Source organism: Gopherus flavomarginatus, chromosome 1, assembly GCF_025201925.1.
Source record: "Gopherus flavomarginatus isolate rGopFla2 chromosome 1, rGopFla2.mat.asm, whole genome shotgun sequence".
Taxonomy (NCBI): Eukaryota; Metazoa; Chordata; order Testudines; family Testudinidae; genus Gopherus; species Gopherus flavomarginatus.
Window position 1 is genome coordinate 114,923,680 of NC_066617.1, and position 13,377 is coordinate 114,937,056.

Consider the following 13,377-nt stretch of genomic DNA (forward strand, 5'->3'; position numbering starts at 1 on the left):
TTTCCCAATGCCAACTTGCTTTCCTACTCTAGAATGGGAAAGCAAGTTGGCTGAAGTTCAAAGTGCGTAGGGCTGGTGGATTTAAAACATGCAGCTGCTCCCAGTGTTTACCCCTAGCATTGTCTTCTCTGCTTCTGGGTTCCTGTGAGCACCAGTAGCCAATATGGTCTTGATTTTGCACATAGCTATCGAGGTTCCTCTTGGTAACAGACTGCCAAATTTTTTATGCCTTATCTTGAGATGGATTGATTGTAATGTGCTGTACCAGGGGTTACCATTGACAAGTCATCTTAAATAGTGCTACTCATATGGAACTGTGTTCAAATGTCACTAGTGTCTGACTTGCACTGAATTGCAAATGGAAATCTGTATTGACTTTAAATCCCCACATGGTTTGGGTTCTGGTTATATTGGACATAGTCCCAACTCCTGATGTCTGGGATGCACAGGCTAACATGCCAAGGGTGTGTCATAAACAAATAGCTAAGGGTTTATGTCTCTTTCACCTGGAAAGAAGTATCTGAAGCACCTGACCAGAGGACCAATCAGGAAACAGGATTTTTTCAACTCTGGGTGGAGGGTTTTTTGTGTGTCTTTTGTTCTTGGTCTTCTGCCTGAATCTCTCTCAGCTATGAGAAGGATTTTTCTATTTCCTGCTTTCTAATCTTCTGTTTCCAAGTTGTGAGTACAAAGTTGGTTTGTTGTTTTGTATTTATATGTCTATAGTTGCTGGAGTGCTTTGAATTGTATTCTTTTTGAATAAGGCTGTTTGTTCAATATTCTTTTAAGCAAATGACCCTGTATTTGTCACCTTAATACAGCGAGACCATTTTTATGTATTTTTCTTTTTTATATAAAGCTTTCTTTTTAAGACCTGTTGGAGTTTTTCTTTAGTGGGGAATTCCAGGGAATTGAGTCTGCAGCACCAGGGAATTGGTGGGAGGAAGAAGTCAGGGGGAAATCTGTGTGTTAGATTTACTAGCCTGACTTTGCATTCCCTCTGGGTGAAGAAGGAAGTACTTCTGTTTTCCAGGACTGGAAATAGAGAGGGTGGACTCCCTCTGTTTAGATTCACGGAGTTTGCTTCTGTGTATCTCTCCAGGAACACCTGGAGGGGGGAAGGGAAAAGGTTTATTTCCCTTTGTTGTGAGACTCAAGGGATTTGGGTCTTGGGGTCCCCAGGGAAGGTATTTGGGGGGACCAGAGTGCCCCAAAACACTCTAATTTTTTGGGTGGTGGCAGCAGTACCAGGTCCAAGCTGGTAACTAAGCTTGGAGGTTTTCATGCTAACCCCCATATTTTGGACACTAAGGTCCAAATCTGGGACTAGTTATGACAGAGTGGTTCTCTGAAGTTTAAGGAGCTGAAGGTGCATAGTAGTAGACAGGAGGATGCTCTGCTGTGAAATCTGTTCCTCTTCACTGGTTCAACAGAGCTTGTATTAAGTTTCAAGAACACTGCAGTACCTAAGAGGGTAGACTGAATGGCTGGAGTTTTGCAAATAGGAAGTTGATCTGTTAATATTGACTTAACCTCTGGACATATGGAAAGCAATTTATGATCCTGTATATTTTGTACGTCAAAAATAATCCCCAAGCATGTACTGATTAACTTTCTAAGCAAATGAAACGTACTTAGAGTTAATTGCCTGTGCTACAGAATGCTAACTTTCTAGTTGGTGGTCTCATTCTTAAGATAGTTAAGAGTACTAACTAATACTTTTGTTCCTTCTAGGATGTTAATTACCAGCAATGCTATAAACGAGGAGGAGTAACCAGTGGTCCTCGATCAAACTCAAGAGGTAAGGCTAACATGATATCCCTAACCATGTGCATAAAATATTAAAATGTAATTATATTCTGAACAGTAATCCTAAAAAAGGCATAGGGGTCACAAATATAACTTAGATCAAACTTCTGCTGTTCCAGAGTAAAAATCCTGTTCAAAGTAAGCATTAAACTTTGTCTGGGATCTCCAGTCTAGCAGTCCTCCCTGCTAATAAATCATTGCAAGTACTAAAGACTTTGCAACTAAACAGTTTAATTCTGACAGATCTAATGGTCTCCCATATCTCCGTATCTGCAGTGTGAATAGAAGTAGAAAATTTTCTTTAAGATTAGAAATATTCACAGGGTGCCAGTTTAGCATCCTGTAGCTGATAGGATTAGCTGTTTCACTCAAGTCTTGGTGGGCCAGCTGTGTGTGTGTTTAGGGCTTTGGAGCTGTGCTCTGGCTCCGCTCCAGCTCCAGGCAAAAACCTGCAGCGCCACTGCTTTGGAGCTGCTCCGTGGCCCAGCTCCGGTCTCTGCTCCAAAGCCCTGTGTGTATATCTATATCTAATCTTACCTATGTCTCTCTAAGCATTATGGGGAGATTTATCTATATCTATAGAGAGATTTTATTTATATCTCTATATAATATCTTAGCACCTGTCTGTAGGTAAGCTGTCTAGCAAATATGGATCCCAAAAACTTGGGCAAGGTTACATGTGTATGAGAGAGCTTTCAATGTGAAGCTCATATTTGAGATGCAGCATAACTTCTCTCCAGGTTGGAATATAAACACTAAACAAATAGATTTTGAGACTCAACCTTACTGATCCTGAAATCTTTGAGTACTAATAGGATATTCTGTATCTGAAAAATTGCAGACTAAAACATTGGGGCGGGGAGGAAATGAGCTTGCTGTGAGTGAAGGGGGAAGATCCCTGCTTTTTATTGCTGGGCATGGAATAAGTGAGGGAGTAGACTGCAGACCAAAATCTTTAAACACAAAATTTTGGTTTTAAAAGTAAGCAATTAAGTTTTAGGAAAGCTAGTTTTAAGAGATCAGCAACTTTAGTACTAAGATCTGATCATGAAATCCTTATAGTTCTTGTTTTAGGTTACAGGTGAGAAAATAGACAAGAAGAAAATTGCTCATCAGGTAGAACTCATTGTAGAGAGTACTTCAGAAGAAGGGAATTGAGGAAACAGATGACTAAAGGAGAGAAGCAGAGATTCTAAAACAATTGTGTAACAGAGGACTGAGACAGATACTACTTCAGTTAGTGTTACTAATGAAGTTGAGAACTTTGGTTTTTCCTATACTAAACAAACTAACATTTTAAGTTATCATTGTAGGAAAAACAGAACTTGCCTTGAACATTGAGGTGACTTATGTTTACAAACTGGACCTAGTATTACATGCATGTCATGTTCTATCAGTGCACTGCATCTTAAAACTGTTACTTGAATGAACAGCTAATGTAGTTTACCTTTTTTGGTGAGGTGCATAAAGTTGCTTGAAAATGGTTTGTTTCAGATTAAGACACTTCTTATATCCATGACAGTGGTACTGCATTCCTTATTTGTCTAGTCAGCCATCAGGACACAGTAGGACTGACTTCAGATTATCAAACTAATTTAGCTTTTCTATCTCCTGAAAACTTACAAGAAGGGTTGCTTCTGAAACTTAATCCTCCAATTGGTCACCATAAAACCTTGAGCTAATCAGTAAAAAATAAACATCCCATACTCTGAGAATCTTCAACAGTTGGTGTACACCCCTTTGGGATTAAACCACATGGCATTATTTCTGCTAAAGCTGTATTTGTAGCTGCTACCATATCCTTTAGGGTGTGGAGAAAATAGTGAGCCATGAACAGTCTTTTGTTTAGCAAGATAGTTTTGACAATGAATAAAGTTGTTTGTTCTCACAAGGCTCCTTTGACTATTATTGTAATAATTGCAATGTTTATATATACAGTAAACATGCATGTAAAAATACCCATAAACTTTCGAGTCTTAATCTTAAACCTGCACTTTGAAAATTATCCTTCTGTCCAATTTTAAGAATCATTTACCATTGCTAATGATCTTTAACAGCAGGATGGAGTGATTCTTCTCAGGTGAGCAGTCCAGAAAGAGACAATGAAACCTTTAATAGTGGGGACTCTGGGCAGGGAGACTCCCGCAGCATCACCCCTGTTGACATGCCAGTGACAAGCCAAGCTGCCACCATACTACCAGTGCACGTTTATCCCCTCCCGCAGCAGATGAGAGTTGCCTTTTCTGCTGCAAGAACATCTAACTTGGCCCCTGGAACTCTAGATCAACCCATTGCATTTGACCTTCTGCTGAATAACCTTGGAGAAACTTTTGATATTCAGCTTGGTAGGTTTAATTGTCCAGTGAATGGCACCTATGTCTTCATCTTCCACATGCTGAAGCTGGCTGTGAATGTTCCACTATATGTAAACCTTATGAAGAATGAAGAAGTCCTAGTGTCTGCATATGCTAATGATGGGGCTCCAGACCATGAAACAGCCAGCAATCATGCTGTCCTACAGCTTTTCCAAGGGGACCAGATCTGGTTACGTCTGCATCGGGGCGCTATCTATGGAAGTAGCTGGAAATATTCTACCTTTTCAGGGTACCTCCTGTATCAAGACTGAAATGAGTGTAATGTTTACAAAAAAGCTTCTCCAAACAAATTGGTGGAGGTGGTGGGGAACTAGCTTTGCACTTAATACCGATTTCATAGAAATATAGTTCCATTATCTGGGAGATGGTGGTCCTGTTATGCAAGGTGAAATCCTGGATTGGGTTACTGAATCAGCACTAATATGGCACTTTATCAATTGTGATGTAGCCTTGCTAGTTAAGCTGTGAATGTATATTGTTTGCACTTATCCTTTAACTGTATTGATGTCCAGCTTACTACACTACTGATATAATTGCCTCAAGTATGGGCTATTCACAATGCCTTGTTGTGCCTCAATAAAACAAATTAATATGCATTTTAGTATTTATTTTTATAGTGTGTTTATTATACAACTGTACCTAAAAACTTGGTCCACTAGCTTGTGGTGTGTAGTATATTGTATTTTTAGTAACGAAAATTAGTCTTCACCTTGAATTTTAGGAAACTGTGCTTGAATTTTTTTAGATGGAGACCACTGGCTCATTCTTTCTCCCCCCTGCCAATGCTGTATGTTCTCCAGAGCTCTGTCCTTTCCAGTGCTAAATGAATCAAAGTAATGGCTTGCACACTGCTGTTGCTGGTATTAACTTCTAGCTCTTTCAATTAAGAAATTGCTCCTGATTCAATCTAAATGTTTCATTTTTCTTTTTACCTTATTTTAGATGTCCCAGGTAATCTAGTTATATCCCTCTACATTTTTCCAGGGATGTTCCCTTCAGCCTCCCTTCAGTCCTCACATAGCCAGTTAATATGCTTCATAGTCTTAAACTTGAAACAGTTCCTCTAGACCCCTAATCATTTGTTCTGTATAATCCTTTCATTCTGATATTCCTTGTATTGAATTCCAGAATTGAAACCAGTGTTACGTGCAGTATAGAGGGTGTAAAACTTCACTGTGGTGTATGTAACCCAAAATCAGACTTGAAGAAAGCCCAAACGTGATGTAATCTCCTAAGCTGTTGACTGTCCCAAGTCTGTTTGGTAAAATTGCTTTGGAATCTTGCTAAATGGACTTGAGTGTTTTCAGTTTGCACTTTCTATCTGCAAAAAGAACAGGAGTACTTGTGGCACTTTAGAGACTAACAAATTTATTTCAGCATAAGCTTTCGTGGGCGACAGCTCACTTCAGATGCATAGAATGGAACACAGGCAGATATTTATACATAGAGAACATGAAAAGGTGGAAGTATGCATACCAACTGGAAGAGTCTAATCGATTGAGATGAGCTATTGTCTATCTGAACTCTAAAGTGTGTTAGAATATTTCTCTCTCCCATCTAAAGTTTCACAATATTGTTTAATATGCAGATCTCATGAACTCTTTAGTTAGCTTAAGCGAATCGAGTCCCTAGCAATTCATTACAGTTCTTCAGTGTAATTACCATATAGCAAAGTTCTTCAACCAGTGTTCCATCCCTGTTGGCTGCTCAGGTCAAGTTAACTGGAATATTTAAGTACAACTTTAAGACACTGAAATGCAGTGCTTCAAGTACAATGTAAAATGTTGTCGTCATTCTGTGGTTTCATGTCTCAATTACTTAATATGGTATTTATCCGGAGAAGGGTCATGTGCAATGATCTGTTTTAACTGAAGCTTCATGGTCTGTTTATTTCTAGTTGCAGTTAGTATCCCTGACCCAACTGAGGTATTTAGAATAGAATATTCAGCTTGATGTGTGTGTATTGGGGTAAGTTGTACAACTGATAGAGCAAGAAAAGCAGCTCAGTTGCCAATTCTTTATTGGCTCTGCAACAGTAAAACAGAAGTTCAGTAAGCAACTATAACACAGAATACATCAGATCTGAAGGAAACACCTGCCATTTTAGGCAGTTTTGATTACCCTACTTATAGAGAGCAGATGTACTCAAACTACACTACCTTCATCTGCTAATCATGTCATTCTGTCCAAACTATCAATTCCATGGCCAGGAAGGACCATACTGATTATGTAATCTAATCAGTAGAACACATGCCATAGAACGTCCCTGAAACAATGGCTGTTCAAACTAGAGTGGGTCTCTTTAGAAATATAGTCTTGACTTTAAAAATGTTCAGTGGCGGTAAATTGTTCCAATGGCTAATTACCATCACTGCTGAAAATTTACGCCTTTTTTCCCACCTGAACTTGTCTAATTTAATCTTAAATCTAGCAGACAAAACCCAAAGGCTAGAAGAGCCCACTATCAAATTTTCCTGTGTAGGAACTTAAACTGAAAGCCACCCCTTAACCTTCACTTTATTAAGCTAAACCAGGGCGGCGCCCGTGGGGACATCTAAATGTGCCCGTGTCCTGACCGGTGGTCAAGCATCTGCCAAAATGCTGCCAAATTTCAGTGGCATTTTGGCGGATGCTCGACTGTGGCCACGGTCCTTCGTCTGGTGCCCACCAGATGAAAAAGGTTGGGGACCACTGAGCTAAACCAAGTTGTCTGGCAAGATTTCTGTAAAGATGCTGAGTATCCATGGTTCTGTTTATCCCTTAAGAACATAGATTTTTCTCCATTCAATTGTACTCAGGTTAATTGACAAGTGATAACTGCAAAGATCACTTTTTTTTGAAGACTTTGTCTTAATCCTCTGCTTTCTCCCCACTTTTCTATGGCTCTTCAAAAATTGCCCATAGTTCAGTGAATTTGCTAATATCCCTAACACTTTGGTAGGCAGATCATCCAGAGCTGTGTTTAACTTGTGAATACCTCAGTAACATTAATCCCACTCCAGTTGTGTAAGCATAGTGTAGACGTGCTAGTTTTGACTCTCCACAGTCCATTAGGGTGGCTTGTTCCCTATCAGTAGAAATTAAAGGTATGGAGGGTATGAAAGTCCTGTTTTCTTTCTTTGAAGCTTTCTGGTTTTCAAGAAATGTTCACTTGCACATTTGTTTCTTTAGTTAGACAAACTTGCACCAAGTAATCAAGTATTAATTTTTTTCTCTGCATCAAGGTAAACCAGAGAGACAGCTTGTAGAAGTTTTTTGTGTTTTTCTCCCCCCTGCCCCCTTACAGGCAGATATAGGCAAACTCTCAAACACATGTGAAGTTTGACAGGACACGAACTTCTCCTCTAAGCCTCAACCTATTCTGGCTTCAATCAACACATTTTTTAACACATAAATGAGCATTCTTGATATAATTTAGGAGATCATGTGCTCTTTATACAATTGAGCCACCAGTACTCTCATTTCAGTTGCTGGTCAAGCTTACATTTATTAGACTGCCATGGGTCTGTATCAGTCAAAAGCCTATAACTGCTACCTGACTTCATACTGTTTGCTTTAAGATTCCTTAATCCACATCTTACCCAAAAATTTTCTGTTGACTCCCTTCCTGCATGATCATTTCACTTTAGCTTGCGTGGATCTTAGCAGCTGTTAAAACCCTTACAAATTCTTCTCCAGCTTTCAGTTCCATATGTTGATACCAGTCTAATGCAAGTATAGAAATGATTTAAGGTAGACACAGCTGGTAGTAATTGCATATCCCAGTTGACCATGCTGCTTCAAGTGAATTTTGTAGCTAAAACATGACTGCATTTAAGTGCAACTTCTCTTATCTCTTAAATGCTGAGCTGTTGTCACCAATTCACACTTTTATAACTGGCTCAGCTCTACTCATTAGCATGCACACAAGCAGCTATGTGTTCGCAAACTATGTGGAGGGTGAACAGATTTCCAAATCAGCCTTTTTCAACTATTCAAAATACATACTCTGGACTATAACAGTCTATAATAGTAATAGCTCATTCTATGCAAGTGAAAAGCATGAAGATATGCTAAAGTATGTTAGTTGAAACAAATTCTTACCAGTATACAATTACCTTGCTAGTTAAAGTTATAAACAGAATAGATTAGGGATGGCCTTAGTAAAGAATGTCATAGTTCATAATTTTTGTCAAAACTTGAAAGGTTGTGGCTTTGACAATTTTACACCAACTCTTAAAAGCTGAAATTGTCTTTTAATTCTACACTACACAGCTTTATCAAAGCTACAACTATTACAAGAAATTAATGTTAAACACATGGAACAGTACTTCAAATGACTGTCTTCCTGTTTACAGTTCCTGTATTAACTACCAGCAAGTCCTCTCTCAACACTAAGGATTTTAACAGTGATAGTCCTAGACTAGATGAAGTTCTAGTGGTTTCCAATATTCTCACCATAGTGTCATCAAAATCTAGGCAGCGGAGCAGACACAGTAGAAGACTAGTACTCGAAACAAAAACATAGTAGCAGCACACAAGGTTCAAGAAAGCACCCAAAACCCAGTGGAGAACAGTCTGAGTTTTGATCAGGTGTTTTTGCTTAGGTCATTCATAAGCACATAGTATATCTGAAAGCTGAAAAGTGCACAAATACAATTGATATTGCACAATCTTCGTTTAGTGTAGTTGCCTAACCCTAGACTGGTTGATGCCCTTGTCCTTGCTTTCATCCCATGCCTAAACACCTAAACTGGATAATCTTTGGAAATACTCTAAAGTGTAAATGATTCTTTTTAAACTCCATGTTTTTAATCTAACAATATCTTCAGACTAAAACAAGACCTAATTTATATTAATCTTTTGGGGAAAGCATTTAAGCTGGTAAATCTCAATGCGTTTTGAAAATGTTTAAGCAAAATTGTGGATGTGGTATATAGGGTTAATGTAGATCTTTTCTGCACACTTAACCCTTTCCCCTTTCATCACTCTTTACTCATTTGTTGCTTTTTGAATATCTGCACTGCTAACATCTATGCAGGATTCAAATTTAAATTGTAGATTTCATAAATCCATGGAAAAGAGGACACAGCACTACTCAGTTCTTGGTAAATCTTTTTTATGGGACCAAGTCTTAAAATATGGTAGTATCATAATTATCTTACAATGACTGTTGGAGACAGCTTGTCTCCTGGCTGCAACGTAAGATGATTAGCATTAGGTTTTGTTTCAAATTCTGTGAAATGAAAAGCCTGTTTATAGTATACTGTAAAATAAGTTTCCTTAACTGTGGATTGATTTAATGGAATAGTGGAATAAACTTCAAATGGCTGTGTTGAAGGTAACACAAGATTTTTGCTTTTTCAGGCCACAAGTTGAGGCAGAAATACAAATGATCTGCCAGAATGGTGGCATTTGACATAATTTTGTAGTTAAAGAAATTCACATCCTGCTGTGCTAAGATGCAATAATTTCATTATTTATCCCTGTAATGTTACCTTGGCTTTGCTATTTACCTTTTCCTCATAGACCACCTTCAATACAATGAACTACAGTTATTCTGTCAATAAAACAGGTAATAGATGAGACTAGTTCAGAATTCTGATAGTCAAAGCTTTATGACTGTGGGCTACCACAAATAGCTTTTGATCTGCTGCAGATTTGCCTTCCTAATCATGATACTAGTATCAAATCCTGATATTTGCCTTTCCATATTTGACAAATGGAGAAATGGCCTTATAGAACTAACCATGTTGTTGGAACTAGATAAAACTAGTTTCTTACATAGACATTTGTGAACAAGTCTTTATCCTTAAGTGTTGAACTTGAAATAGGATGCCTGCCTTCGAACTGCGAGTAGTATATATGCTTGTATTTACTGTCTAAATCACTTGCTGAAGGGTGAGAAGATCCACGTGCGATGTTCCCCTCTCGTGTTATCTGAACCGGTGATCTGCTAGATCACCCTAATCCTTGACTCTGAGAGCCAGCCTTACCCTGCTCTCCTAGGAGAACCCCCACTCCTGGGCTATTCGTGCATAGTCTATGGCATATTAGCAGCTCCCAGCTACTGCAACTGAATGACACTAGCCAATATCTCCGGTCCCAGACACAACCCTAGGAACCTCCATCTTGCCTTGTCCAGTTATGCCCACTGGATGCTACAAGCTCATATGAGTTTGTCAATTTAACAAAAAATTGATATGCACCAGGCTTGTTATCCTAAGGGAAGCTTCTGCTTCACTGCAAACCAAATGCATTGCTTCAGGTACAAAGAAACAAATTGATAACTCTGAAGATCTTAAGTGGTGATAAGTCAGATTTGGTCAAATGAAATAAAAGCAACATGCATTCTAAGCTGTTCTTAACACTTTCAATGTCCTTACAGATTTAGTCGGTCTGTGGTGAGAAGCATCTGCTTACTTTTCAGTCAGGCTCTCTCCTTTGATCAGCACTTCAGTCATGGAGTGGTGGTGGTGATGGTGCCTGTAGATGGAAGAGAGAGAGCATGGCAAAATATCTCTCCCCTTTTATTATGTCTTTGCTTTCCTCTTAGCTCCCCTCAAGCCCCTTTCAGACTCGTGAGCATTACCTCATCACAGTCCCAAACTGCAAGCCAAAAGAGTGGTACAGTCAAAGTCAATACTAAGTACTTCATCTCATGTAGGAACAACCCCTACTCCAGGGCACCACTCCTCTACCTTCACGTACATGTGATGGAAGGACCTGAAGGTGTCTGTTATCTGGAGGGTTACATTTACCTGTGATGTGGGATATGAGAATTTTGCCCTGTACTAATTCTCTCCCTGCCTGTAAGACTGCATCTCTCTCATCATTCCTGTCTCAACTGTCCATCTCTTTTGAGTGTAAAAGTGTATTCTTCATCAGCCAGTAGTGGTGATTTGCCCGCATTCTCCTATAGCTCCCTTCCCAGAATTTGGATCTGAAAGGGAATCTAGGATATCCTACTGCTCTAAACATAAACTATCAGGCTCCGATGTCTTTGTACCCTTCTCCACTTCCTTATGGTGCCTCATTGTGGCAACAGTAAAATCCCTGGGGGCTTTTAAGGGAATACTCTTCTCATGCACCTTCTCATACTAAGTAAGTCAGGCAACAGCCCACACCACCTCAAGCTCCTCCACTTCCAATCCAACAACTGGAATAACTCTCGAAGGAAGAACTACCCATATCAGCACTCACAGCAACCTCTCTTGTATCATGTCTGGCTGATAGCTACTCTTTTTATGAGTTCTTGAGGCACTCTAGAGTCTACCTGAAGTTCCTCAAACTATTAGTCTTATATGCTCCCATGTCAGGACAAGATGCCTCCCAATTCAGGCCCTCTTGTAGCCTGCAAGAAACATGTGGCACATTCCTGCAACCATTTCCCTGACGGCTAAGAAGACAGAAAATAGTAATGGGAGCAGAATATCTATGCTCCCCTAAAGGCAGCAGCTACAAATGAAAGGAATAGGCAACTCTGCTGTAAGATGACCCTACCTTAAGCATCTCAACCTCAACCGCTGAGACTTCTGTCTTTAAAATGTGTTTTAATCCCCTTTCCCACACACCCATGCTAGATAACCAGCTATGTAAGGAGAAGAATAATGCTGCTATTACATATATGTGTGACTTTAAAAAACTGAAAAACCTAATTACTTTTGGATCCAATAGCAGGCTAAACTGTTGAAATGCTTGGAAACAGTTACTGGACCATTGACTTAGTTTACTGTTTTTCATTTAAGTGAAAACCCCAGAACAAAGAATACTATACGTTTTGACATTTTTTTTTTACCTCAACACAGCATCCTCTCTGTTACCATCCTTCTTATAAAAGATGGAGCACTACGTAAACTGTCACTTATTTGTACAAGCAATGAAGAAATACTGAACGAGGTGTCATGAAGGACAATATCAATTTCTTATTGAAAATGCCAGATTTGCTGTAATGGGGGTGAATACAGGACAGCAAGGTACTTAAACATAGCCAGTTTAAAGTTGTGCTAGTTTAAAGCTGCAGCAGAAGACCACATACACAGAAACAATATCTCTGATAAGGCATGATATGAAGGTTTTTGATGCAAGGGTCTGCATAGCCAAGATGTTGGTAAGGGTATATACTGCATTTTACATCTAAGTTACATTCTAGGCCAGTTGTGTACTGACAGAATAGTATTACAATCTGAACAATGTGACCTATGTGACATGACCTTAGAGAAATGCTAAAGTTACTCTCCAATTTAGGGGGGATAATGTAGAGAAGTGGTTCTCAACTTACTTACCATTGTGTTATGGGGACTGCAGGTTGAGCGCCACTGCACCAAATACATACTGGCCTACCTGGCCCTGTGCTGCCAACCGGCCCCTTCCCCTGGGGGCCAGACCCACACTGTGCAATGCACCAACCCCCTACCCAGCTCTCCACTGCTCAGAGACATCCCCTCCCCCAGACTCCTATACCCAGCACACCCTGCGGCTGCAGAGCCAGGAGCAGAGCCTCAAGTAAAATTTGGGGGTGCTGTAGCACTCCCTGTGCACCCCTAGTTCCTGGGCCTGCACTGCCCTTCACACCCCTCCTCCTCCACTACCCAGAGCCTACCCAGCGACCCACTCTCTCACACCCTGCTCCCCTGCCGCAGTCACCAACCCCACTGCGGGCAGGAGTGCTCCAGCAGGGCTGCAGACACCTCTCCCCACTCAGCTGGTCGCACGCCTTGCCAGACAAGGAGCAGCAAATCTTGATTTTTTATTTTTATTTATTTATTAGCACACACTGGAGCTGCAGCAGTGTGCTTATTGGACTGCATGTGGCCTGTGGGTTGAGAAACACTGGTTTACAGAAACTCGTACTGTAGCTGCTTTCAGGAGAAGAGAGTTCAAGCAGCTGGGTAGGCAACTTGGTAGTCTTAGGGCTCCAACTATTGGTCCAGGCTGTTGCCTAGAATATTTTCTTCACTCTAACTCCAAGGACAGTCGCTAATGAATACTTATCTCTTGCATGGAACTGAAAATCTGTATGCTCCTTAACAATTAAAATTGTCTAATTGAACGGAAACACAAGTTAGGCTGCCCCATTTCCTTTTCTTTCTCTCCCTGCCCACAACTGATTTGTCTTACATACTGATGTATGAGAGTAGATTTATGTATCCTGGGAATGTGGCTAACCTGCAGAGGTGAAAGTAAGCCGGTATGCCCTGGTATGCTGCACCGG

The 13,377-nt window shown here is 40.1% G+C and overlaps 1 protein-coding gene across 7 annotated transcripts in view; it reads left to right on the forward strand.

The window, feature by feature from the left end:
• Nucleotides 1-4,780, forward strand: part of CAPRIN2 (caprin family member 2) — a 59,840-nt gene extending 55,060 nt beyond the window's left edge. For all 7 annotated transcript variants that reach the window (XM_050917991.1, XM_050918000.1, XM_050918006.1 and 4 more), the window contains 2 exons: nt 1,735-1,801; nt 3,867-4,780. In XM_050917991.1, the coding sequence (XP_050773948.1) occupies nt 1,735-1,801; nt 3,867-4,435 (636 nt within the window). In that variant the 3' untranslated portion in view covers nt 4,436-4,780. The remainder of the gene's footprint in view (nt 1-1,734; nt 1,802-3,866) is intronic.
• The last annotated feature ends 8,597 nt before the right edge of the window (nt 4,781-13,377 follow it).